General features: G+C 36.9%; 2 protein-coding genes across 6 annotated transcripts; both read left to right on the top strand.

Moving 5' to 3' along the window:
* Window positions 1-1510: 1510 nt before the first annotated feature.
* On the top strand, window positions 1511-18369 carry LOC306867648 (GRAM domain-containing protein 2A-like). Of its 5 annotated transcripts, none has more exons than XM_079413439.1 (13): window positions 1511-1752; window positions 11051-11200; window positions 12249-12309; window positions 12386-12458; window positions 12545-12648; window positions 12744-12842; window positions 13462-13533; window positions 13615-13683; window positions 13762-13840; window positions 13925-13996; window positions 14087-14186; window positions 16251-16358; window positions 16443-18369. In XM_079413439.1, exons 1-13 carry the CDS (start codon window positions 1661-1663, stop codon window positions 16456-16458), a joined length of 1095 nt encoding a protein of 364 aa, XP_079269565.1. In that variant the 5' UTR covers window positions 1511-1660; the 3' UTR covers window positions 16459-18369. The 5 variants fall into 5 exon arrangements, with proteins under 5 accessions (XP_079269565.1, XP_079269564.1, XP_079269567.1 ...); XM_079413438.1 differs by having other exon boundaries at window positions 1610-1752; window positions 13759-13840; XM_079413441.1 differs by lacking the exon at window positions 1511-1752 and adding an exon at window positions 6633-6809.
* A 516-nt stretch (window positions 18370-18885) lies between these two features.
* Window positions 18886-24799, top strand: LOC306867647 (G-protein coupled receptor 55-like). The gene is made up of 2 exons (XM_079413437.1): window positions 18886-19174; window positions 23073-24799. The coding sequence occupies exon 2, from the start codon at window positions 23080-23082 to the stop codon at window positions 24037-24039; it is 960 nt and encodes a 319-aa protein (XP_079269563.1). The 5' UTR covers window positions 18886-19174; window positions 23073-23079; the 3' UTR covers window positions 24040-24799.
* Window positions 24800-25169: the final 370 nt, after the last annotated feature.

Genomic DNA, 25169 nt, shown 5'->3' with positions numbered 1-25169 from the left:
TGATGTTTTTATCAGGGACTCTCATTCTGACGGCACCCATTCACATCCATTGGTGAGCAAGTGATGGGATGTTACATTCCTCCAAATCTGATGAAGAAACAAACTCTTTTACATCTCAGATGGCATGAAGGTGAGGATATTTGCAGTGAACTTTCATTTTGGGGTGAACTACTCCTTTAACAGCTAAAGAATATGTTAGCATATTCGTTAACGTTACTTGAGAAGTACTACGTTGCATTTTTGTATAAAAATAGTGTTTGTTGTATGATTGGCAATATTTGCTGCTTCTTTTTCACCAGAAGCACTGTAGCAAGCATCAAGTCTTCAAATCAACCACAAATGATATTTAAAGGCAATATTTGACAAACCACATGCAGCGCACATTTGCAACCTCACATTTATTCTGGGCAAACTGGACTCATGAAATGACAGAAGTCTTCATGAGGAACGTCCAGAGGTCAGCTCAGCTGCGGTCTGATATCAGGAACTGGCTGTGGATCTGATATTTGTCCTGTGCAGTGGGTACATTGCCTTCTCTCTTCAGATAGTGAGTGTAACATGAGCTGCTGTGTCAACTCCTTCCTCCAAATACTGAATGCACACACATAGCTCCCGTGATGTTTTATGCATAAAAGGGCGTATGCGGGTCATGAGATGTCATGTGGTGTGATCGTGTGCAAAAGCAATGAGACGATCTGAGGAAAATTGTGTTGAAATGGGATTTTGGGCAGCAGAGCATGTGTTTGATTATGAAATGTTGTAGCCTGAGGACTGAAGTGTTCCATATGTGATTAAAATTTGAGAAATAAAAAATAAGAGAAACAGAGTTTGATAGACAGACAGACAGATAGACAGATAGACAGATAGATAGATAGATAGATAGATAGATAGATAGATAGATAGATAGATAGATTCACTCTATACACTGTCACATAAGACCAGACTGCATGCAATCTGTTTAATTTATGCATTAATTCAACAACAAAAAATTAATAGTAATAATAATAACCATCACATCCACCACTAATGAACATTTAGACACGCATAACATGTTCAAACTGAGTCAAGTCAAGTCTGCTTCATTTTCAATTCTTCCACATGTACGGCACATACAGAAAATTGAAATTGTGTTACTCTCAAATCCTTGGTGCATACAGTTAACATTTAAGACACTGACAGTAGACGTTCAAATACAGTTTAAACATATGTGCATACAACTATACAGATATACAAATGAGGACATTGTAGAAAAATAAAAAGAGGTAGATAAAGTGACATAAGGTACATGTTTTCATGATCTTATGAAAACATGTGAGAACAGTTAAAAACAAAAGGTCTGTCAGTTACACAAACGCCCAGTGTATAAACAGCTATCCACACTAGTTCTCCACCCTGACTTCCTCCCCCTACCACCACCTTGCATGCAGACACGCGTCCTGCCCATAAACGGGCATGGGCGGAGTCCGAGCGCGACTGTCGCGCCGCGATTGGACACTGCGCCTGACCAGATGCGCGCTGATTGGCCGCCAGCACTTGGTCCGATTTTGTCTCATTTTGTTAATCAGGCCGCGCTCATGGGACGCCGAAGAGGAACCGGATCATCGCATCCTCTTTAAACGGCGTCTTTTTGTCGGCGTGTGTCGATCTGTGTTGAGGAAGAATGCTGGAAAACAAGAGGGAGAGACTGAAAACGTTTCTGAGAAAGATCGACGAGAGCGCCATATCGCGAATCAAGCATTTAATGAAGGAGAGGTGAGAATGCATCCGATAATGCGCAGCTCATTTACATATGTTAATGTGTGTTCATATTATAATTACAAGGTGCTAGTGTGTTTGTTTTGATAAGGTTGTGTGATGAGCACCGTTTTTATTGATATAGATCAGATTGTTGTTGTTTTATAGTTATAATCCACCCTACTGTGTATGCGCGTGCACGCGTGTGATGAATGATTTATCATATTCAAATACAGATTAGAGATGTATTTATGACTTTATATGTCTTTATAGTAAATAAATTGCTTTTTACACATCGTAAAATTATCCCAGTCGTTAATGGTTTTTACTGTGGTACAGTTAAGATGTTAGATGGTAATATTTATTTAAAAAAAAAACATGGAATTAACACCACTGTGTTTTTGGACAGATACCATGGTAGAGCATACCATGTTAAAATACCATGATATTGTCTGATAAGACCATTATGGTAGTTGCCACAGTATGTTTTTGTTACTCTTAGAGTAAAATACTATGGTAAAACGCCATCTGCCATGGCTGTACCATGTTTTTATATGTACTACGGTAATAGTAATATTGTTTTTGACATGCATCATGCCAGTACCAGTGTGTGTTTGCCCATGCCATTGTGAACTATGGTATTACTATTGTGCATATATAATATTGTATATGCATGCTAATTTATGACATCATACATATCTGACCACCATGGTAATACCATGTTTTCATTGCCAGCCACCTTAAAAACCTCCAAACTCCTAAAAACCAGCCCTGCGGTGTCATATAACATCTGCTTGTAATGTGGACTTGTGTCTTTGTGTTGGTTATTATTAGAGTCGTTAAGCCGGTATTGTACCTGGATCACATCACTCATGCTATTGTAAATGAATTACTGGGCTAGTTTTAGACTAGAGCTGATTTCCCTGACTTACATTATCCAATGTGAGAGTTACTTGTGACTTACATTCATTTACATTCAGCCATTTGATGGAAATATACCTATTAATATACCAGCTATTCTCAAACCCTTGTAGCATGAATGGTGCAGCCCTCATCTGCAGTTGTGACAAACAAACCAATCCACATCGTCGTTATGCGTCAGATTCCTAACCCTCATCAAGGTGTGAGTTTTCCATTCACTCAAGCAGTTTAAATGCAAATTAACCTCTTTCTTGGTCAAATTGCTTTGTCCTAAACGTAATTTGGAACTGGAATGTGTCATAATCAAATTACGGCATGCACTAAGTGTTGACGTTACATCACAATGCCCCGTAAGTGGTTTAGATTGACAAGCTTTTCTCCAGATAAACAGATGATCTCATAGACCCTCCGTTGTATTGGTATTCCAACACATGTGGGTCATGTTATCTATCTGCGTCTATTTTTAGCCCAAATGCTTGTTCCAGGTGGTGTGCCAGGTGTGGACAAGCTGTCTGGGCTAATTTTGTTTCCCAGTGGAATTGAATTTGCTTCTCCGAGCCTTGTAAAGAAACTACGGGCCCTGACCGCTTATCATTCTCATAGATAACCGGTAAAGGACACGAGTTATACTTGAGGTCTTGCACAACTGCTTTAGAGCTTCGCTACTACATAAGGAATGTTGTTTGGATAGAGTGAGGTTGTTTTAAAGCAGCGTTGGGGAACGTTGATCCTGGAGGGACACTCTCCTGCAGAGTTTAGCTCCAAACCGGAAAAACCATGGGTAAAAAACTACCTAACTGCATCATGAAGACCTTGATTGGCTGCTTCAGGTGTGTTTGAGTAGAGTTGTTCCCTCCAGGATCAACATTCCCCACCCCTGTTTTAGAAGGTTAGTTCCCATGAGTAAATTTGGACTACTCCTTGTAAAATTTTACATTTATTCATTTAGCTGACGCTTTTATCCAAAGGGACTTACAATTGCTATATATGTCAGAGGTCGCACGCCTCTGGAGCAACTAGGGGTTAAGTGTCTTGCTCAGGGACACATTGGTGTCTCACAGTGGATTCGAACCCAGGTCTCTCACACCAAAGGCATGTGTCTTATCCACTGCGCCATCACCACCCATTTTAATGTGGCTTCCAGATTTAGCAGGTTAAAGTCTTTCTTCCTCATTGCCCTCACCATTCTTAAGTCACGTTGCCTGCAAAAGTCAAGCAAACGTTCAAGGGTCTCAACGTTCCAGTCCCCAGCATTTCACACGTTGAGGAACCGATGACATATTGGTGTCCTCGCCCTTTAGCACCTTTACTGAAAATAATACTTGCATGACATACTTCCCCAAAGCAAAGTTCCCCTAAGCTATAAGAAATGTGCCAAAAGAAAAAGAGATGATCAGTTTCATGTGATTCCTGGTTGGAATTTCCACTTTTGGACTCAATTGGTCCATGGAAAGAAAGGGCTCTTTCTGTTTAGACTGAGGAAGTGAGACTGATGCATTCAGGCCGCGTGATTTACACAAATGTCCTCTGTATCGTAGGTTTGGCCCCTGTCCACAAGTGGCAAACTGTTGGCTCTTGAACGGACATCATGGCTCGATAGATATCAAGGCCGAATCCTTGTCCTACACATTTCTTTGTGGACGTTAGCTCTGGTTTCATGGTTACACCAAGTTTTAAAGAGTGTCCCTTACCTTTGTTTTTGGGCGAGTTTCTTTTGCAACTCATCTCGAGTCTTGAGACCAAGTTTTGGTGTATTTTGAGAGATGGATTTGAACTTTGGACTTCATGTAGTTTTTATGTTTAGATTTGTTTTTTTAGCGGTATAGGACAGCTTGCTGTAATTTTTTGTTGGTTAAATGGTATAGCTCAAGATTTCATGTGGTAAACACATCACTGTTGTTTCGGCAAACACCCACTTGGCCCATTTATCACAGTTTGAAGAATGACCTTCTATTCTCTACGTGTGGTTTGACCGTATTCTCACAGCTTCCGCTCAAGTCCATTCATTTTGCATGTTGGGAAATACATGACTTGCTCAACTGGTGAACTGTAACGGAGGCTTTCTTGAAAATGATCTATGATTTCCTGGTGTGCATCGCTGGCACAATTCAACCCGTCAATCTTTGATTTACATACCGGCTTCTTGGCAGGGATCTTGAATTGCATTCAGTAGACAGTTCCTCCCATCCGTCAACCAGTGGTGATCTAGTACCCTTGTGTTTTACAGAGCGTGAAAATCTTCTGCTTATGTAATGAAAACTGACCTGATGTTCTCCATATCATGTTATGCTGCTCCATGAAACAAACAAAAACACTCTTAATCTTCTCCGTTAGAACGTGGCGTCTTGTTTAGAAACAGAAGTACAGAATGCCCTGAGAAGTACTGATTAAAAATAAGTGCAGAACTTAAGATTCAAGAACTGCTGGTTTTCAGGCCTGGACAAGGATCTTTGGGCTATCTTTGCTGATTCACCGCGCAGGCGTATATGAGCTAATGCATTTCCATGGTCAAATATCAGCCTTGAATGCTTGTATACGTGCAGTGAGCATTAGGCCAGGGATGAATCATCCTGATTTATAATGGCACAAGGAGGTCAGGGGTCAGTTGAAGAAAAGGTTCAGTGGTAAATGACCTGGAACTTGGTGTGGCCCACATCTTAAATTGATCACAGGTCTCTTAAAATTGTTATAATTGAATTGATTCATTTTTGTTACCGGCAATCTAAGTAAATATTAACTGAAAAAACATTATAAATTCAGCTACATTTTTCATTTAAATTTAATTTCCTAAAATAACTAAAAGTGAAATAAAAATGAGTATAAGCCATAGACATTAAAAAAAAGCTAAGCACAACTAAATTACCAACACATTAATTAAAATAAATATGTAAATGGTGAAATAAAAACTAATTCAAAATAATAATTCAATGATACTAAAATAACACCGGTTTGAATTGTCTTGGCTGTCTTGAGGAAAAATCTAACTTATTAGAGACGATTTGATACAGAAATCTGGGTTATTGATTATTTTTTATGTTGTGTTTGGTAATATTTTTTTAGTGTTTCATTTTTAAAACAAACTGGGTTTTGGTCAGTTTCCATGTATTCATTTTTCATTTGTGTTTGGATTTAGTTGAAGTTAAATGAACCAATATTATCACAATTTAAATTTGTAATCAGGGTAGCCTTTTTTTTCTCAATGAAAGTCAGAATTTGGCTGTTTTTACATGATTAAGCTTGATTTTGGTCCATTTTTCTGTGTATTAGAATAGTACTTGTTTATTAAACTACGTATGCTAAGCTTTAGTAACCGTAACCGTTCTTTTGGTACTTTCAAAGTCAGATTTTAGCGTTTGTTTTTACAGGCTTATACTGGATTTTGGTCCGTTTTTTTGTGTAATTGTTTAGAATCTTTTGTCTGTGTTTGTAAATGATTAAAAAATATAAATTACAATAGTATTTAACTTCAATCGAACCGTGTTTTGATGTTTGTCAAAGTCAGCATTTAGTGTTTTTACAGGCTTAAACTGGGTTTAAATTTATATTTTTTCATGTATCATTTTGAATTTGTTGTGTTTGGGTTTGTAACTGATCAAAAAAGTCTAAATTCTAGTAGTATTTGTTTATCTAACTTCAAACTAACTGTTTTTTGGCACTCTCAAAGCTGTTGGAAAGCAATTTCCAGTTCACACTATACTTCAAGCCAAATCAGATCCTTGGTCTTGTAGGAGATCTTTCTCCAGTTTTCCCATGAGTTTGTTGACCCTCTAGAGGCTCTACCCCACCACAAAGACAATAGGTGGCCCACTAGCGAGGCCTTTGTTTGCATATCTTCTGTAGTTTGCATTTCTTCAATGGCATCCAAATGGGCCATTGTGGGCTCCTCCAGCTGCCGCAGTTGGAGGTGAGCGGAGTGGGCTGGCAGAGGATCCTTTATCCCTCCCTCGACTCCCACTTTGGCTTCCCTGTGCCTCATTATCTCACTTTTTCCATAACGGAGCAGCTGTAAAGGAAACCTTTAGACCCCATAGCTCAGCATCTAGTTCAGCTGGTCAGAAGCGGTTCAGTTGTCGCTAGCTCTGAGAAGACATGGCGATGGATGGCGAGAAGGATCTAAAACGCGTGGATACGGCTGCGTGTGAGGATTTGGGAAGGTAGGAGATGTTTACGACTGTTTTAGCTCTGATATACGATGATGAGCAGCTGCGAATGTGTCGTTGAGCTGCTAGCCCAGTGGGGATTTGTTTTCATAGCTAGCGGATTGAATTCAAACAGCTTTAAAGAGAAAAACATTGACTAGTTTTGCAAGTTAATCACAAAAATCAAACGTTTTGACTCATTTACAAAGACTGAAGTATCGTTCCCAGCACAAAGGCGTGCGTGATAAACGTTTATCGCTGAGAATGGGCCTTGAACTCCAACACATTTCCTTGTTTGCCGTGTTTCTGAAGCGTCTCATGCCACTGTTTGATGCTTATCTGCTCTGGTTTGAGCTCTTGTGGTGTCTTTGCGAGCTTTGTTTTATCGTCAGCATCAGATGATTCAGCAGGGGATGTTTGATGCTTGTTGTCTTCGTTCTAAATCACTGCACATCTTTAAGCTAAATAGAAGTCGTATTGAACTGTTGAACAAGATGCCTGGATCCTTTTTTTATTGTTCTAACGTCACCAAACCGGATTGACACGATGTTTAAATCCTAATACATTGAATTAATGTTTGAACAGCGAACACTTTCGTTTACAAGTGGCTTTCCCAAATGCCTTTGCTGGCTTGTGTTTCCTATAAATGCCCACAGCGCGGCGGCAGATTCCTAATTCCTCCGTTTAGCCTGAATACACAAGCTCAGACATGAGAAACAGCTGGTGTGATGGGAAGTTTGGCTGCGGTGTGAGCGTGAGCTGTGGTTTATTGATGCTGGTTAAAGCTGAGAGCTCTTAAAATAGATCTGCAATATGTGTTTAATGTCTTGTGTGGCTCGTTTTACGCTGAATGGAAAAGTGAAACGACCATTGCCCTGTTGCATGAAGAAAATGAAGTGACAAATTAAATTTATAGCTTGAGTTTATGCCAAGTTAAACCACTTTGTGTAAATACATATTTTGTGGAATGCTGAAAAAAGTTACCAGAATCACATTATATTTAATATTTTTGTTTTAATGTATTATCAGAATAACTATTGAGATTGAGAAAACAAATACTTCATTCCATTTCATTCTTCGATTTTTCTGTACGCAAAATAATTTATACAATAATATATTACTGAACACTAATACTATAATAAGTCATTGCTCATTTTATATTTTTATTTGAATATTTATTTTTATCAGTAGTAGTAATTATAATTTTAGTTACTTTTTTGGTTATTTAATTTGCATGCAACTTAACAATATAATTTGTGTCTTTTAAATTTTTTTTAAATAAGTTTTATTTTCTTATATATTTCTTATATTATTTTATTTATTTTTGTATTGTTTAAGTTACATGTTTTTGGCCTTTCTCAATATCTAAAATAAGGCATTTTCATATATAGAGAAATAATAAATTAATTAAAAAAAGAGTACTGTTTATTTATCCATCTATCCAAAGCAGTTTAAGTCTCTAGTTGTGTCCCAGTGGTTCCACGTGAACTTCAAGTTTTTTAATTGTTTACTTCCTCAATTAAATTTTGCATGTGTAGCGTGTTTTCATGTAAGCCAGAAAACCTTTCCACATCTTGTCAATATATGCAAATTACATTAAGAATAGATATATTGCATTATTTCCTGGTAGTCCTGCTTCTTTTGGCAACACGTTGAGACCTCTAGGAAGTCTCCTTTAGCATTAATCAGCATTTATTTCGTGCCAAATTTGCCTCTCGTTGGTGCGGATCTGATTTGAATGTGTTTGCGTACCACATGCATGGATTTGCGTTCTTATCCAAAGCTTTCAAGACCGAAACAACCAAACAAAAGTTGGCAGAGCTCTAAAACGTCTAATTCTAGATGTTATGTCAGTGACTGCCAGCTTCCTTGTATTCTAATGGTTTCTTTTGTTTTATTGCGTGCCGTGAAAGCTTCCCTTCCCCCGCAGATGAGCTCAGGAATGTTGCCGTGGCATTCGTAATTGTTACGCCCATCGTTACGTTATAGAGTAAGACATATACCCTGCATGCCTGCTCGGTGTGTTTACTACGTGTCTTTCAGCCTATATATATCATTATAGCCTGAAATATATATTTTCATATATATTAGTTCATTTAAATAAATCTATTTTTTTTCATATTTTAAAAGTATTTTTAATAGACTTTGCTAATGTCTAAAATATGTTGCAAGTTCATGTATAAAGAATAATAAAAAAGAAAGTAAATGTTTATTTAATTGACCTTTTAATATTAATTGTTTTCATAAAGGGAAAAAATGGCTTTTTTACATTGAATCAATATTAAAATAATTATAAATAAAATTTATTTTTCTTTAAAAAAGGAATAACTATTTTTTTTTCTTTCTAATAGTTTAAATATTATTGGCTTTTGCCAATATTTAAATGTGTGTGTGTGTGTGTGTGTGTGTGTGTGTGACCCTGGACCACAAAACTAGTCTTAAGTGTCATGTTCGAAACTGATGATCTGGAAGCTGAATAAATAATCTTTCCATTGATGTATGGTTTGTTATGATAGGACAATATTTGTCTGAGATACAACTATTTGAAAATCTGGAATCTGAGGGAGCAAAAAAATCTAAATATTGAGAAAATCTCCTTTAAAGTTGTTCAAATGAAGTTCTTAGCAATGCATATTACTAATCAAAAATGAAGTTTTGATATATTTATGGTAAGAAATGTACAAAATATCTTCATGGAACATGATCTTTACTTAATATCCTAATGATTTTTGGCATAAATTAAAAATTTATCATTTTGACCCATACAATGTATTTTTGGCTATTGCTACAAATATACCCCAGCGACTTAAGACTGGTTTGTGCTGCAGGGTCACATATATATATATATATATATATATATATATATATATATGCGCCATTTTCATATGTAAGGGAAAAATAAATTTATTTAAAGAAAAATAAGTTAAAATAAAATTGTGATATTATACATATCTGCCATTCATATGTATAAAATAAAATCAACCTTTTCGCTAAAACAAATTAAATATTATATATAAGGTATTTATTTATAGTAATTCATATTAGTCAAAGCGTGATACATACTCTGCATACATGGTCATATGACTGCAAGTGTTTTTATTGCATGTCATATGCTGTCTTTTAACCTATATTTCAGCAAGTCACACCTTTGTCCTGAAGTCGTAAATGGCTCTGAATGCTGGGAAAGGTGAGCAGCCGTGCTTAGCATGTAGCCACCAAAACAGACGTTTCAGGCTCTCGAATTACCCATAAACCTCAGAGCCGAGTGAGGAAGCAGTCTGCAGCTACTCTGAGTTACTTTTAGGTGAAGAATTACAGCAATTCGACTTTCGCTTCTATAAATCAACACTCTCTTCACTGTAAATTCATTCCCTTTCACTTCTTTTCAAAAGCTGCTGCGTCTCTCAACGTGTTTTGACCTGCAGGTGTTCCATTACATCAGCAACCCACAGTCACACCATCTGAGGTCCGAGGCTCCGCCCACGCTCATTTGCATACAGAAGCAGCCGCAGACTGGAACTCTGTCGTCTGCCCTGCCCACTCATTTCCATACAGAGGAAGGCATCAGGATCACGGCCGCAGACCAGAGCTGTGTTTTTTAGACTCGCTGAGTGTCTACACTTAGATTTTTTTATGTATTTATTGCTTCTGGCCGAGCGTCAGACTCCAGCGTTATGGCTTGAGGCCATTTTTGTACACTTTTGAGGATGAGCCAATCATTGAGTTTACGATTATCTCGTAGAAATGGACATAAAATCTACAGGTATGGTAGAATAGCACTTTTTATGTCATTGGAGTAGGTTTCCATTCAATGGGCTGCGTTCGGTGTGTAACTTTTTGAAATGTACTCGCAATTTCCAAGTGAAATTTGGTGCAGAGTTTCCTTTGAAGGTTGTTTTTCAGTCCGTAGTGTTTATTCTTGAGTTTTTACTGCTGCGGTTGGGTAATCGAGGTCTGAGTGAAGTGCTGTTGGTGTGTTTTATTATATATTTGCTTTGAGTCTGTTTAACCATTACACTCGTATCATCGCCTGAGAAAAACTCGTAAAGCTTCACTGTTTGCATGATCTGATGTCATTATTCCTGCTATTGGCCTTATTAAATACGTAAAATGCCGTGTATAGCACATACACGTATAGCGTCTGTGTTTTATAAGCGATGCCGTGGCCTCGTAAATTGAGAGGCTGTTTAAGGGTGAAGTTGAGAGGTGCGAGCGTCAGTTATGAGGCTGATGGTGGTTTTGCGACGTTTTCACAGCTATGCGGTGGACGCCGGGACGATTCCTGCCAAAGCCAAGAAGGCCAGGACGAAAGCCAAGCTGGGGAGCAGGAAAGCATTCAGTTTGGAGGAGAATCAGCTGGAGGTTCAGCAGCAGACCAAGAGCCTGAGCCGGCAGGTCCCGCCCAGGTACGAGAGTTTCCATTGCCTTGTGTTGGCCTTGAACCGGTTCTGCTGCTGTATAGCCTAACGATTACTCTGTCAAAACAAGACAGTTAACTGTTAGGAAACTGGATATGAATGGGTGATGGATGGATGGCTGTCTTAATAATTAATATAAAAAAATATTTTTTATTTTATTTTTTATGGCTGCCTTCAATATCTAAAATATGTGACGTGTTCATCTAGAGGAATAAAAATATATATAAAAACAAGCAAATACACAAAATAATTGTAGTAAATATTTATCTATACATTTATTTAGTCTATCAATATCTAAAATAAGTTTGTTTTTTTTGTTTAAAGAAGTGTTTTATAGAAAAAAATATATGTATAAAGTAATATAAAATATAAATATTTTATGAAATACTTTGCCAAATAAATACATTTAATCTTTATATTTATAATCATATCTAAAATGTGTTTTTGTAAAAAAAAAAAAAATTATACAATTTATTTTTCTTCTAAAAATTCAAAATGTATGAATATATTATTATTATTATTATTATTAATAATTATTGTATTAAATGTATTTGTTTATAGGATTTTAAATTTACTTTTTTTTTTTTTTTTTTAGGCCTTTACCGATATCTAAAATGTCATTTCGTACGATTTAAAAAAAAAAAACGTTTTTTTTTATTTAAACGCACAAAAAAAAAAAAAAATTTCTCCACAACAAATTATATATATAAGATAGATAGCATGATAGCTGGCATTTTCATATATAAAGATAATTTAATTCATTTAAAGAAAAAAAAATATTAGTTTTTCTTCAAAACAAATTACATTTATATAAAATGTCTTAAAGTCTTATATTTTAATATATAAAGAAAATTGCTGAATTTTTATTTGAAAGAAAAATTACTGTTAAAATATTTTAAGTTGTATATAAAATACATTAAAATATATTTACAAATCTTTAAAAATAAACTAAATACTAAATCTAAAAAGTAAATTTTTTTTATTATTACTTATTCTACCTTTTTATCAATATGTAAAATGTGTGTTTTATTGGCAGGTCTCACACTCTTCTTGTCGACAGACCCTTGGAGAGAAGCGACAGCCTCAACTCAAGAAGTGTAAGAGGACTTTTCATTCATCTTCTTTAAATCTAACATAAAGCATTTCTAATTCTCATCTCATTTCATTTCTTAGAGTTTTATGAAGCACAACAAAACATTCCACAAACTCTTCCCAGAACTCCCCGAGACTGAAGACCTGCTGCACGGTGAGAGACTTGCGTTCATGTTTTAGCCTGAGGTGTGTCTGAGACACTAGCAGCGGCGTCACGCGTGTTTAATGCTGTGTTTGCAGCTTACGTCTGTGCGCTGCAGAAGGAAGTGCCTTACCACGGCCGTCTGTACATCACCGACAGCAACCTGTGCTTCTTCTCCTCCGTGCTGCTCAAAGACACCAAGGTAAGGAGCCGTCCGATCCACACGCATGCATGCGCTCAGAGCAGCCATCAAACCCCAGTTTAACAGACCTGTGTGTGTGTGTGTGTGTGTGTCAGGTGATCGTTCCCGTCGCCAGTGTGAACGTCCTGAAGAAACAGAACACAGCGCTGCTCGTGCCAAACGCCATCTCTGTCCGGACCACAGACGGAGAGAAGGTCAGCGCCTCAAACACCTATTAAAATAAATAATCATTTATGCTGATTAATGCAAATTAATAAATACTTTGTTTTTGTTTTTTTTATCCTTTTTTGTTTTTTTGTGAAATGTATTGATTAATGCTAATTATTTTAAGAAAAAAATTGTATTACAGTAATTCACAATACATTTTTTACTGATGCATATTAATGCTAATTAATAAAAAATATATTGTTAAAATTTTGTGAAACACTGATTAATGTTAATTACGAAAACTTTTATTTTTTTTTAAGTGAAACCTACCAGTTGACGCTTCATTTATCATTGAGAATAATGGAATTACACACAAAAAACCCCAAAGTGAAACATATTACTTTTTTAGACAAAGTAAAAAAAATAAAAAAAATAATCAATTTTAGGTTGAAATATGTATTAGAAATTCTTGTTTTTATTTTATTTTAAGATTTACTTATCTGTAATATTTTTTATATATATATTAATTTATTTATTTTGAGAATTTCTTTATATTGAAATGTTTTTTTAATATTTATTCAGTTTAAGAACAACTTATCTGTAGTTTATTTAGGCATCAACTCATTTTTTCTATGAATATATTTGTCCTCTCTCTCTGTGCTGCAGTATTTATTCATGTCTCTGCGGAACAGAGAAGGCTGCTACAAGCTGCTGCGATCCATCTGTCCTCAGCTGGAGGTGAGCGCTTACTAACATGATTTCACTGTCGTTCATGTGTTTAACTCGCTGCTGACATGCCGCCGCTCTCGTTCCTGACAGGACAGAAGTGCCAACAGCAGCCCTCTCTTCTCGTCGGCCGAGAACAGTTTCGATCAGACCAAGCTGGTGGTAAGTGAGGCTCAGCGCTCGCCTGTGTCTGTACTGTATCCATCTGAGCTGACGGTAAACCTGCGTCTCTCCCAGCAGAACTCCAGCCAGTCCAGTCTGGACGACTTATACGAGGTTTCTCCTCCAATCGATCTGTCTGCGTCTCCACTCACTCGAGGTTCGTAAACTCCCCGCTGAACGCCTCACAGCCGCGGGACTCTGAGATAAAGGTGTTCAAATACTGTTTGCTTGTGTGTTTCAGAAAACACTGCGATTAAAAGCCCATCTGTGACTCGCGAGACGCTAGACGAGAGCTCGAGCGAGGAATATACCGGTACGACACACGCCGGTCTGAAGATCTGAATGACTCTGAGTGATCATGCGTTTGATTGGCTAACGCAGATACTGCTTCTTCTCTCCACAGGAAGTTCTTGGGTTTGGAACGTGACGGATCGAGCGCGATCTCTCCTCATCCAAAGAGAAATCAGCAACCTCAACACTCTGCTGCTCATCTACTTGATCCTGTGAGTATTCATGACACGGCTCGTTTATTTACTATTTCACAGGAAATATTTACCAAAAATTAAAGTGATTTACAAATATTTTAAATGCATACATTTATAAAATATTTTCCAAAAAGTAATATTTACTAAAAATATTAAATGGAATATTTACTGAAATAATTTCTAAAATGTACTAAAACATTATTAAATATTTATAAATTATGTAGTAAAAAATAAAAGGTATAATTATTTTAATATTTTAGCATTTAGTATTAAAAATACAATATTACTATTATTAAAAAAATATAAATATTATAAAACTTTACAGCAAATATTTACTAAAATAACATCTAAAACTTTTTTAAATATTTACCAAAATATTTTATAAATGTTATGCAAATATTTAGTACATAAAATATTTTTGTAAAAATTTAGAATATTTACTAAAATAGTCAGTTTTATAAAAAATTATAACTGTTATACTAATATTTACTAAATGTAATAAATATTATTAAAAATACTTAAGAATTCATAGAATATTTATAAAAATGTTTACTAGATGTATTTATGAAGTACTTAATTTATAATTATAAAAAATATTTAGTAAAAGAAACTGTAAAGTATTAAAAACAACTTATTAATTTTACGTTGTATTTATAAAATTAAATATTTCCCAAAATATTTAGATCAATGTATCAAATATTTTCTAAATTATAAATGTTATACAAATATTTACTAGAAGTATGAAATGTGCAAAAATATTTTTATAGATATTTACTGAAAATAATTTGACACCTTTCAGGACTCCAGACTAAAACGGTCGCATTTGCGACCAAAAATATTAATATAGTACATATTAGTACATTTATATAGCCACTGACGACTATATAAATGTACATGTTATGACTTAAAAAAAAAAAAAACCTTGATTTGTTTTGCGATCACATCTTTTATGTTGATGTAATAAACCGAGACGATGCACATCAAAGTTTTGTAAAAGACTTTGAAACGGTCCCCGTCTCTGTTGAACACCAGCGCTAACAGCATTCCTGCTAAACGCAGCTCAGTTGTGCAGTGTGATAGAGACACGTATGAATATTACATATTCATACTTTTACTTAACCTGTTGTCTACATAAGAGAATACAAGGAGCTAAAGATGCAATTCAACACCACCTATATAATTGCATGTTGCTAATGAAGAAAAACAGACTGGATGTGTGAGACGCACAGGGTTGCCAGGTTTTCACAACAAATCTAGCTCAATGGCGTTTTAAAGAGGGGTTCCTCGGTAAAAAATAAAAATGTTCCGGGGGGTAAAATGCATGGTTTTTTTTGGCGAGGTTCCCCCAGTAAAATTCGCATTGCAGGGGCTAAATATCACGCTATTGGGGTCGTTTTCAACCTTCAACCGCAGCAATAGTGTTAAAGTATCCCAATTCTGTGGAAAAACCGCAGACTTGGCAACACTGAAGAAACATGACAACATTTATAGGGTGCATTGAGGAGGAGCCCAAACTGCACTCGATGGCCAAGTGCTGCTGACATTTTGGTTTATGACATTGGCTCAGATTCTGTGTAATAAACAATTCTTTGACCGTATGTAGTTGGAAAAGACATTGTGTTCCCAAGTGAACCTTAGTTCCCATGACATCTACAAGATGGGTTAAAATGCTGATAAAGATGGACATAAACACATTACAGTATGACTCATAATGTTAGTGTTAAAAAATAAAAATAAAACGCTTTAGTTGATTTTTTTTGGGGGGGGCTTCTGTTATATTGGTGCATTTTAATTTCATATGACGGAAAACTGTGTGGATACACATACCTACCAGTCCTGTCAGTATAGACTGAAATATCTATATTGCTTCAATCATAGTTTCGGTGACAAATAATCATGAGCCCAGCGACGAGATTCCTTTCAGCGTGACTCTAGTTGTCTAAATATAAGTAGTTGCCAGGCAAAGGTGTCTCAGATTATTAGCTTGATATAAGACACCCTCGAGGCCTGATACCAAACGTGCATTTAACCATACAAAGAGATTGTTTTGTTGTATAAAGTGATGTTTTTTGTCTCGTTCAGGGTGTTTCTGCTCTTGTTGTCGTCTGGCTATATCGGCCTGCGTATCGTGGCCTTAGAAGAGCAGCTGACGTCTCTCGGAGCGCTTCCTGAATTCACCTTAAAAAGCGGGTAAGTACTCAAGTGGCATTGATATTTTTGCACGTGTAAAACCCAAAGCAGAATCAGAAAATCTTCTTTTTTTTGCTCTTTCAGGTACAAAGAAACGTAAGAGATCTCATCCATCTGAACTTTGAAAAGAACCACCAAAACCGTTTTTAAAGATCCGCTAGCCGCCACAGGGAATGCTGGGAAGGACCTTTATTTGCACATGCACCAGTTACCGAACTCTGTGCATCTTTGCCAAGAAAAGCACCAAAGGGCACGTGCTTCTGGAACGCTGGTGTTGATGAGACGCAGGCATGTCTTCGCTTGCAGACGTTCGGTTTGTGTTTGTGCTGCAGCGACTCACCCAAAAACAACCAAAGACAACAGGTTTGTCTCGGACGACTGTCAAAGACTACAAAAACAAACTACTTCTGTGGAAAAGCATTTCATCGGTTATTACTCATTGCAGCGCCTTCGTTTAACCACTTTTACGACCATCAAAAAATGTTGCGAAGAACTTCTTCCTAAGTTCCTTATTTTTGTCTTTTTCACCAATTTTTTGGTTTAATTCTTCCTCTTAGGTTTTTTCGTACACGGGTTGCAATATTACTGGTTTCGGTTTGATGATTAACAAAAGAGCTAAGCTAGCTAACCAACGCTTACTTATTGCAGCACCTTTTGGACCACTTTTACAGTCATCAAAAGATGTAAATAACATTCATTAAAGGGGTTGTGATATTACTTGTTTCGGTTTAATGATAAAAAAAGCTAGCTATACAACTCGTTGCAGCACCGATGTCTGACCATCTCAAAATGTCACTAATAACTTTCGTCCCAAGTTCCTTATTTTTGATGGCTAGCTTCATCTTGGTCATCTTTCGGTTTCATTCTTCCTCAATATTTTTCGTTTAAGGGATTGAGATATTCCTGGTTTCATTTTAACGATGACTTACTCATTGCATCGTCTTTGTTTGGCCACTTTTATGACCATCAAAAATTTTTTTTTAGTAATAACGATGTCGTATAAGGGGGTTGCGATTTATTATTGGTTTTGATTTAATGATAAAAAAGAGCTAAGCTAGCTAGCCAGCCCTTAGTAGTATTGTATGTATTGTCTATGCACAAGAAATGTTCAGATCAGGTATTTAACAAGTTTTTGTAACATTTCTTTTGTCTTTTTATACTTTAAGGAGACGAAGTAGTCTGACATGTTGGTCTTTTCGTAATCCGAACAAGAGAAAAAAAAAAAAAAATTGTATTGTGCAAGAAGAGATGGATGTGGTGTTGTTAAACGTCTGATTTGCGGCTAAAGCCAAGCATGCATGTTTGCGCAAACCCAAATGGAGCATTTCCATTCAGGACCCATAACGAGACGAATAGCGATACTTGACGAAATCAACGTGGTCCAAAATATGCATGATTTTTTTTGTGTGTGCGTGTGTTTGTATATGTTGCAATATGTTCAAGAGATGAGAGACGTGTAGCCGTTTGAGTGCACTTTATAGTGTGGGGACGCTCTCCAGTCCTGAAGGGGGCGCTATATTGGGGGTCTGGGGCATTGGATGGTGCTAAGAACCTCTTTCTCAGGGCCGGGACTGACTCGCAATGCTTCGTGGGATTGCTGCACCTCAGTTTTGGTATCTTGGCCATCTGCTGGAGAACTCGCTCTGCTGGTTTTCAGTTCGCAAGATGCTGGTGGAATAAACACGGATGGATTCAAATTTCTTGCGCGAATGAATGCATGCTTTTTTCTTGAAGTGAAGATTCCTTGTTGGACTGATCCGTGCAAATGAATTCACACAACATTTCATCCGGGACGTCGCAGCCTCAAAGTCCCCTGAACGACTGGCTAATAACCGCAATGCAAGAATCCCAACTTTAATAATTTGTTTATATTGCACTATTGAAGTGTTAATGTTTTTGTATCAATATGTTGGTAAACATCTTGTTTGGTCTATTTATTGCCTAATGTGTCATTCAAAGTGGTCTCTGTGAGACTGACTTTGGCATTGTTTGAATAAATCAAGTGCTAAGGAAATGCAGTGTCTGTAATGTTTATTTAGCTCTATATTTATTGCTACTGGATTTTGTTTATGCAACTTTCAGGATGTCCAACTCGTATGTTGCAGGCAGGGATAATCAGATTTGTTCCTTGAACAGGCACTTTTTTTTTCTGACTCTAAAATATGGAGAAGTTAGTAGTCAGTGAAAGCTAGAAATGAAAGTGTGAAACTGTATTGGGTATAATGGGAGCATCATATATCAAGAATCAAGCTTCACTGGTCGTGCTGTATGTTTGGTTCTGATGATGCTGTAGCATTGCACAGTAACATGTAAGTGCATGCAAATGTGTTTTGTGGCTGTGTTCATTATTCAAATCACTGCCAAGACATAGTTCTATGAGCCCGTCAAAATACCCGTACACATCTTAATATGGTCAAAACTGGTTTGCATGTTAATCTTGCCAATTTTTTATGCATCTCAGGAGATGTGCACAAATGGGGAAAAAATCCTGGAGGAAACCCAAGCACACGTAGCCACTGCATTTGTTGGTGTTAATGTAGGCGCGTTCACGCAGAGTGCATGAGACCGAGTTCATCCCATCGTGACAGAAAAGCTTGTTTATGTGATCTGATCGCCATATTTAGGGATACTTGCAAAACGTGCAATATTTCTCTCTTCAGTGGGTCTGGAAAAGATAATACAAGTTGGTGCATGCCCCGTTATTTAAGTCTTGCTTATATAGGGTGAGTAAAGCTTTAAAGTTGACAGCATTGTGCTTGAGAGACCATCAGTTTTCTCCAGATTTCATCAGGAACGGCTCTAGTGCTTGTGAAAAGGTATGAGAGTAATTTTCTTTGCTTTCTTATATTTTGTGGGTTTGACTGTTTAAATAAGCCATGTCTTAGAAGGTTAAATGGAAAGTTTGTTTAAAAAAATGAACATTGACTTACTTTATCTGCCATAATGTAATTAAAAACCTCAACAGGAGATACTTAACTGTATGTTCTGGCTTTGCTCTTCCCACAAATGAGGCAAAAGCATCATACAAACAGTTGCATGATTTTTTTCTTGCACTTGTTTCTTGCACTTGCAAGTTTACATTATGCAATTTTCAGAATTGCAATATAAACTTGCAATTCAGAGAAATAAAGTCAGAATTGCGGAATATAAACTTATGTGCGGTTTTCCGGACAGGATTTAAAGTAAGCCAAGAGTTAAAGGAAAGGAAAGGATGTGTCATGGCAAAGTATGGTGACCCATACTTGGAATTTGTGCTCTGCATTTCAGCATCGGACAAAAAATGCTGTTGTATGATTAACTTTTGTATGATTGTATTTAGGACTGGACAATAATTCAATATCAATATATTGATATTGAATTATTGTCCAGCCCTAAATACATTCATACAAAAGTGTATGATACATGTATCGCGATATAAAAAAAAATTTCAATAACGGTGGTATGATTTTTAAACACATTTCCGATATTTCGATATACATTACCAGTGTTTCCCAAACATAGATTTATTTGTGGCGTTTGACTTCGTTGAATACATGAGCACTGCACGTTTCAAAATCAAAATGCGGCGCGGGTGATTATATGAATGTATCTCTGAAGGGAACCGACTGTCTTCAGAATAGTTTTGATGGCATTTTCATTTGATAAAGTAGCGTTTATGAGCGGAGCTGCTTAGATTACAGCCATTACTGAGGAAACCGCTAATTCTGCCGCTCTAAAAGCGCCTCCTACTGGCAGACAATCAGATTGCATTTTCAATAATAAACCCGTCCAAGTACCAAGTACATTCTGTTGCACTGTGGAGCTACTGTCGCTAAAACAAATTCCTCGTATGTGTAAACTTACCTGGCAATTAAGCTCATTCTGATTCTGATTACAAAACATCTAAATCTCAAATAGTGGATCATTTTTATCAACATCGCCCAGCTAAAACTGCTCAATGACTACTTCGTGTAGCCTACTGTGAAAAGTGCAAGAATATCTGACTTCATTTAACGTGCTATAGCATAGGTAGGACTATATCATGGCCACGAATTAAGAATTTGTTCCCCAGACTTAATTCGTGAGCCGATCATGTTACACAGCTCTGTTCTGCCCGAACAAAGTACTCGGAGATGCCACCACCAAACGTTTGACAGGAACTTAATTTTAATTCATCATAAATAAGTAAAAAATAAAAAAACACACATTTGCTAATTCATTCTAACTTAAATCGGTGCTGTTCGCACTTAATATTTCTGTAATACAGCCAAACAGCGTAGATCATTCATAAAAACGTATATAAAAGAATGCTCATGCGCAAACGTCTACACCAATAATCTCTGCTGTATTATAAACCAATGAAATTGGGGGTGGGCGGAGCGACACGTGCCACCCCACCTTAATGCGTCGCCCCGCCCCATCGTCCAAGGTCCACTCTGGGGCTACTCAGCCCGTCTCCAGCAACATGTTTTTGAGATTAAACGGAAAATGACTGCACAACAACCAGTTAGGTGGCAATATAAACCAAGTATGTAAATGGCTTTTGAACAGAAGAAGAAGAAAGTAGCATGTGTGCTTTTTCTTAGCATCCGTTTCCATAGTGTCTCTTCGATTTGCCGCTCTGTTGAGAATGTCTGTTATGCATGTTAACCAGGAACTTACTCTGGGTTGAATGAACTTACACCCAGACGCGTTTCTGGAACCAACACACCTCAAGTAAGCAAGGTTTGGATGAATCAACCAAGAGTTCAGGGTTTAGCAGATGGTAAGTTAACCTTGCTTTCTGGAATACACCCCTGGACTATGGAGTACTGAACTAAAATAAACTAGATTCATTTAAAACCAACTGTGCTAATCTGAATTAGCACAACAGATATTGTCTATAAAACTAAGATAAGCTTAAAATCGTATGGAACTGAGAAGCAAAACCAAGGAAAACAATAGCAGCAGAAAAAAGACTGCAATCAAACAAGCAAGCAAAAAAACACTAACTTAAAGCTGCAGTCCGTAAGTGTTGCCTCTTTGTCGCCATCTCTGTTTGAAAACCTGGAATTGCAGCTCCGTGAGGAATTATCTTGCTTGCGTGGGTTTGTACTCTGGCACAGCTTCAACGCGGATGAATCTAATGTTTTGAGATGAATGTGTAGCTGTCAGTCACCGCACCGGTGTGGATACTGTACTTAGGCATCACAGATTCTAGCCTACGTCTTGGAATATATGACCCAAATAAAAAATGTCACCGTATATTGCCATCTGAACAAGTAAGTAACAAGTCTGCCACGTTTGTTCTGACCAACTGAGGAAAAAAGCATTACTATTAATCGCGCTACCAATGGTGATTAAATCTACTGATCGGTTAGCTCATATCACATCAAACCGTGCAAATTATTATTATTGTTATACTTTATTTTCAAATTATTAATGTTAACAACATCAGCATTGCGTGACTATGAGTATAGTGTGTATTAGCGTGTAGATTTCAATTTCTGTACAGTTTAATATCTAACTGCAATACCATTTGAATTTCATATTAAAAAAATATTTTAACCCAAAAAGCAAACTGTGCTCCCTTCGAACTGGTTTTCTTTAAAATACAAATCTTGTGTAATCCCAGGCTATCTGTAATCAGAAGCACATTTAAAACTGGAATATAATTTAATTTCATTCACGTGCGTTTCATAAACACATCTGGATTACAATCTGCCATCAAAATAAATTTAATTATTCCAGCTGCTGTGAGAAAAGGCTATAAACGAGCCGCCACCTGCAGGATCCTCACCTGCGATAGCCTACTAGCCGGGACAACTTCTTTATGTTTACAGATATGATGTAATGACGCAGTGCCATGCTCGAATTTCCCGCGAAAAACCGACCCGTACCACTCAAACTAGAAAACATTATTATAAGATGACCGTTGTGAATCGGGATAAAGAAAGGCGATGGTTTTGAACACTGGCTGGTTATGTACTTGCTCATATATTGATTTTGTTTCATTTTTAACCCAAAAAAAGTTATGGACTGCAGCCTCAAGATAAAACTTTTTTTTTTAAAGCAAGCAAACTGTAAACTGCACACATCAGGTGTCAAATAAAAGAAAAGGAATGCCTAGAAATCTCTTTGTAATGAATTCTTGCATAAATTCTTGCAATCAGCAGTTGTTGTCAGTTTTGCAACATTTTTCTTCTTATTATTTATTATGTTAAATATAAAGCAGATATTTTATAGAGAGAGAATTATGGTCAGAATTTGCACCCTAAGAAAATATAATCAAACGTGGTTTTGAAAATAAATATTTATTGTTTATCCTTTTGATCTTTCCAAAAAAAGTAAATAAAAAAATAAATAAAAAAAATCACCCATCTAACTTTTCAACAAAATCTCATCATGAAAATATTTTTTCTCTAATACACATTGGCCACAATTATTTGTAATTCTATAAATGTGTGAAATTTCTGAAGATCGTTCATATTTAATTTTTTTAGCACACCAGGGTGACTATAGGAACATTGCAGCGACAGATAGTTGAACTTCACAAAATATGAAGTAAATATAAACTTGCAGTTGTGAGGAAAAAAGTCATAATTGCTAGTTTATATCTCACTATTCTGACTTTATTTCTCACAATTGCAAGTTTATATATCGCAACTCTGGCTCTGAATTTCTTGCAATTCTCAATTTTCTTTGGTTTTGCTCATTGATTTTGGTTTTCAAACCATCCATTTTAATTTCCCACAGGTTGAAGATGTCAAACTGCACCCTCAAAATCACTACCACAGTCGAGAACCTACAGAAAGTCATTTCCATTCCCACCTTCATTTTCGGGGTCCTGGGGAACATTTGCGTCTTGGTGATGTTCTGCCGTCTTCCCAGAGCAAAATGGACCTACATGAATGTCTACATCACCAACATGGCCATCGCCGACTGTGCTCTGTTGATGTTCCTGCCCGTTCAGATGCATTATTACAACAGGCCGTTGGAAGTGCATTTAAAGGCGCTGTGTAATGTTGTTTTGTCGGGTTATTACATCAACATGTACGTGAGTATCTTCACCATCACGGCCATAAGCGTGGTGCGGTATGTGGCCATCAAGTATCCCATGAAGGCCAGGAATATCTTCTCTTGCAGGAACGCTCTGGTGGTTTGCTCACTCATATGGTTCACCATTTGCTCCATCAGCCCGGTTTACTTCGTTACGGACTCCAGTAACGACAAGATCATGTGCTTCCAGAGGGTGAAGGGGGCATTGTCGTTGCATTTCGTTTTGTTGTTGGTCATCGTCGGATTCCTCATGCCGTTCCTCATCATGCTGTTCTGCTCCGTTAGAGTCATTTGCACTTTAAGGAAACAGTTGGACATCGGATCGCGCTCTGAGAAGATCCAATGCATGTTCATCATCGCGGCCAATTTAGTTGTTTTCGTCATATGCTTTCTCCCCATCCACTTGGGTTACCTTGTTAAACACATTGTGCAAAACAAGTATGCAAACACCGAAGATAACGAAAGCTGTGACTATAAACTGGCCGCGCACAACTTCCTGCACATTGCTCTTTACATTTCCAATATGAACTGTGGTTTGGACTGCTTTAGCTATTTTTTCGCAACAAAAACGTCCTGGAATATGTCCTGCTTGAATGACACCAACAATACAGAAGGTGAAAGTGATTATAACACTGTTTCGGATGCAGTTAGTATGCCTACGTAATTGTTTTGACTGGGTTTTGTTTTATTATGTGGCTTCTTTGTGCATGTTGTATACACTCTGCTCTCATATATAAGGGTTGCAGTATTAAACAAGGCTTTAGCATTATTAAAAAATATGAATGTATCTTAATCTGTACAATAAGTAGGCTAGTGAAGGAGTGGATGGCAGATCTACAATGGCCTTCATAATATTATAATATTTCTTGAATAATTACTAATCAAAGTTACATTTATGCATGTTAGAGAATAAGTTGATTATAGCTTTAGTCTGCCTTTTTACTCTCTAAGAAGCTGCTCTCATTGTGTGTGTAACCATGCCTGATAAGGTTTAGGGCCGAGGCAACCTTGAAGTAAGATAAGTGTTTCTCTGCGTATGTGTGTTAGTATCTGTCTGTACAGGGAGAAGCTCAGACAGTCCAGGACAAACGTTCCCCTGCCGATGTCCAGCGTATCAGATATACGTCTTTGGAGAGACGTATTGCATCGGACCTCTGATCACTTGTCACTAAAATAGTCATCAGAAGATATGCTTCAAGCTTGCGTCCGTATGTGGAAATTGTCTAAGTGTATCCAGGTTTTAGAACCAATCAGAATTTTGATGACTTATGCATTGATGATTAGCAACCTCTCTTAGGGTATAAGTGCTGGCGTTTCTGAATTGTAAAGAAGGTCGGCCTACGAACTCCATTATGAGTGTTAAAGCTGACTTCTGCGGATGAAACGGCAAACTATTTCTTCAGTAAATTTCTTTATTTCATCTCAATCTGACTCCTTGTCTTTGTTCATCATACCTGGTCCATGGGATTAACTGTTATTCCCCTACACTAGTAATAAATGCTTATATTTCTACTCTGAGGTCTTGAGCTCAATGGCCCTCTTGAGATCTCCTTGTAGGGTTTGTTTTGGGTCATGGTGGCTGGTCCTGCTAATGACTAACAAAACAAAGCTATGTTTTCCAACTGGCATTGAAGTGACCCTTGAATTTAACCGGAGCACATTACTGGAATGCATGAGTCCCAATACAACAAAAACCTACTTTATATAACACAAAAACAATGAAAAAATATTGATAAGAGTCGTATTTTACTAACATATTGTTTAACTATGCATCATGCACATTGTGGAACATTT

Source organism: Barbus barbus (genome assembly GCF_936440315.1).
Source record: "Barbus barbus genome assembly, chromosome: 49".
Taxonomy (NCBI): Eukaryota; Metazoa; Chordata; class Actinopteri; order Cypriniformes; family Cyprinidae; genus Barbus; species Barbus barbus.
The sequence above is the reverse complement of the archived record's forward strand: the minus strand, read 5'-3'. Positions and strand labels throughout refer to the sequence as shown.

Excerpts from the sequence above, each read along its gene's own strand:
- LOC306867647 (XM_079413437.1), top strand. The coding sequence starts at position 23,080 with ATGTCAAACTGCACCCTCAAAATCACTACCACAGTCGAGAACCTACAG.
- LOC306867648 (XM_079413438.1), top strand. The coding sequence starts at position 1,661 with ATGCTGGAAAACAAGAGGGAGAGACTGAAAACGTTTCTGAGAAAGATC. Across the intron at positions 12,310-12,385 it reads ACAGCCTCAACTCAAGAAGT|AGTTTTATGAAGCACAACAA; the intron begins GTAAGAGGACTT and ends TTCATTTCTTAG. Across the intron at positions 13,997-14,086 it reads CTCGAGCGAGGAATATACCG|GAAGTTCTTGGGTTTGGAAC; the intron begins GTACGACACACG and ends TTCTCTCCACAG.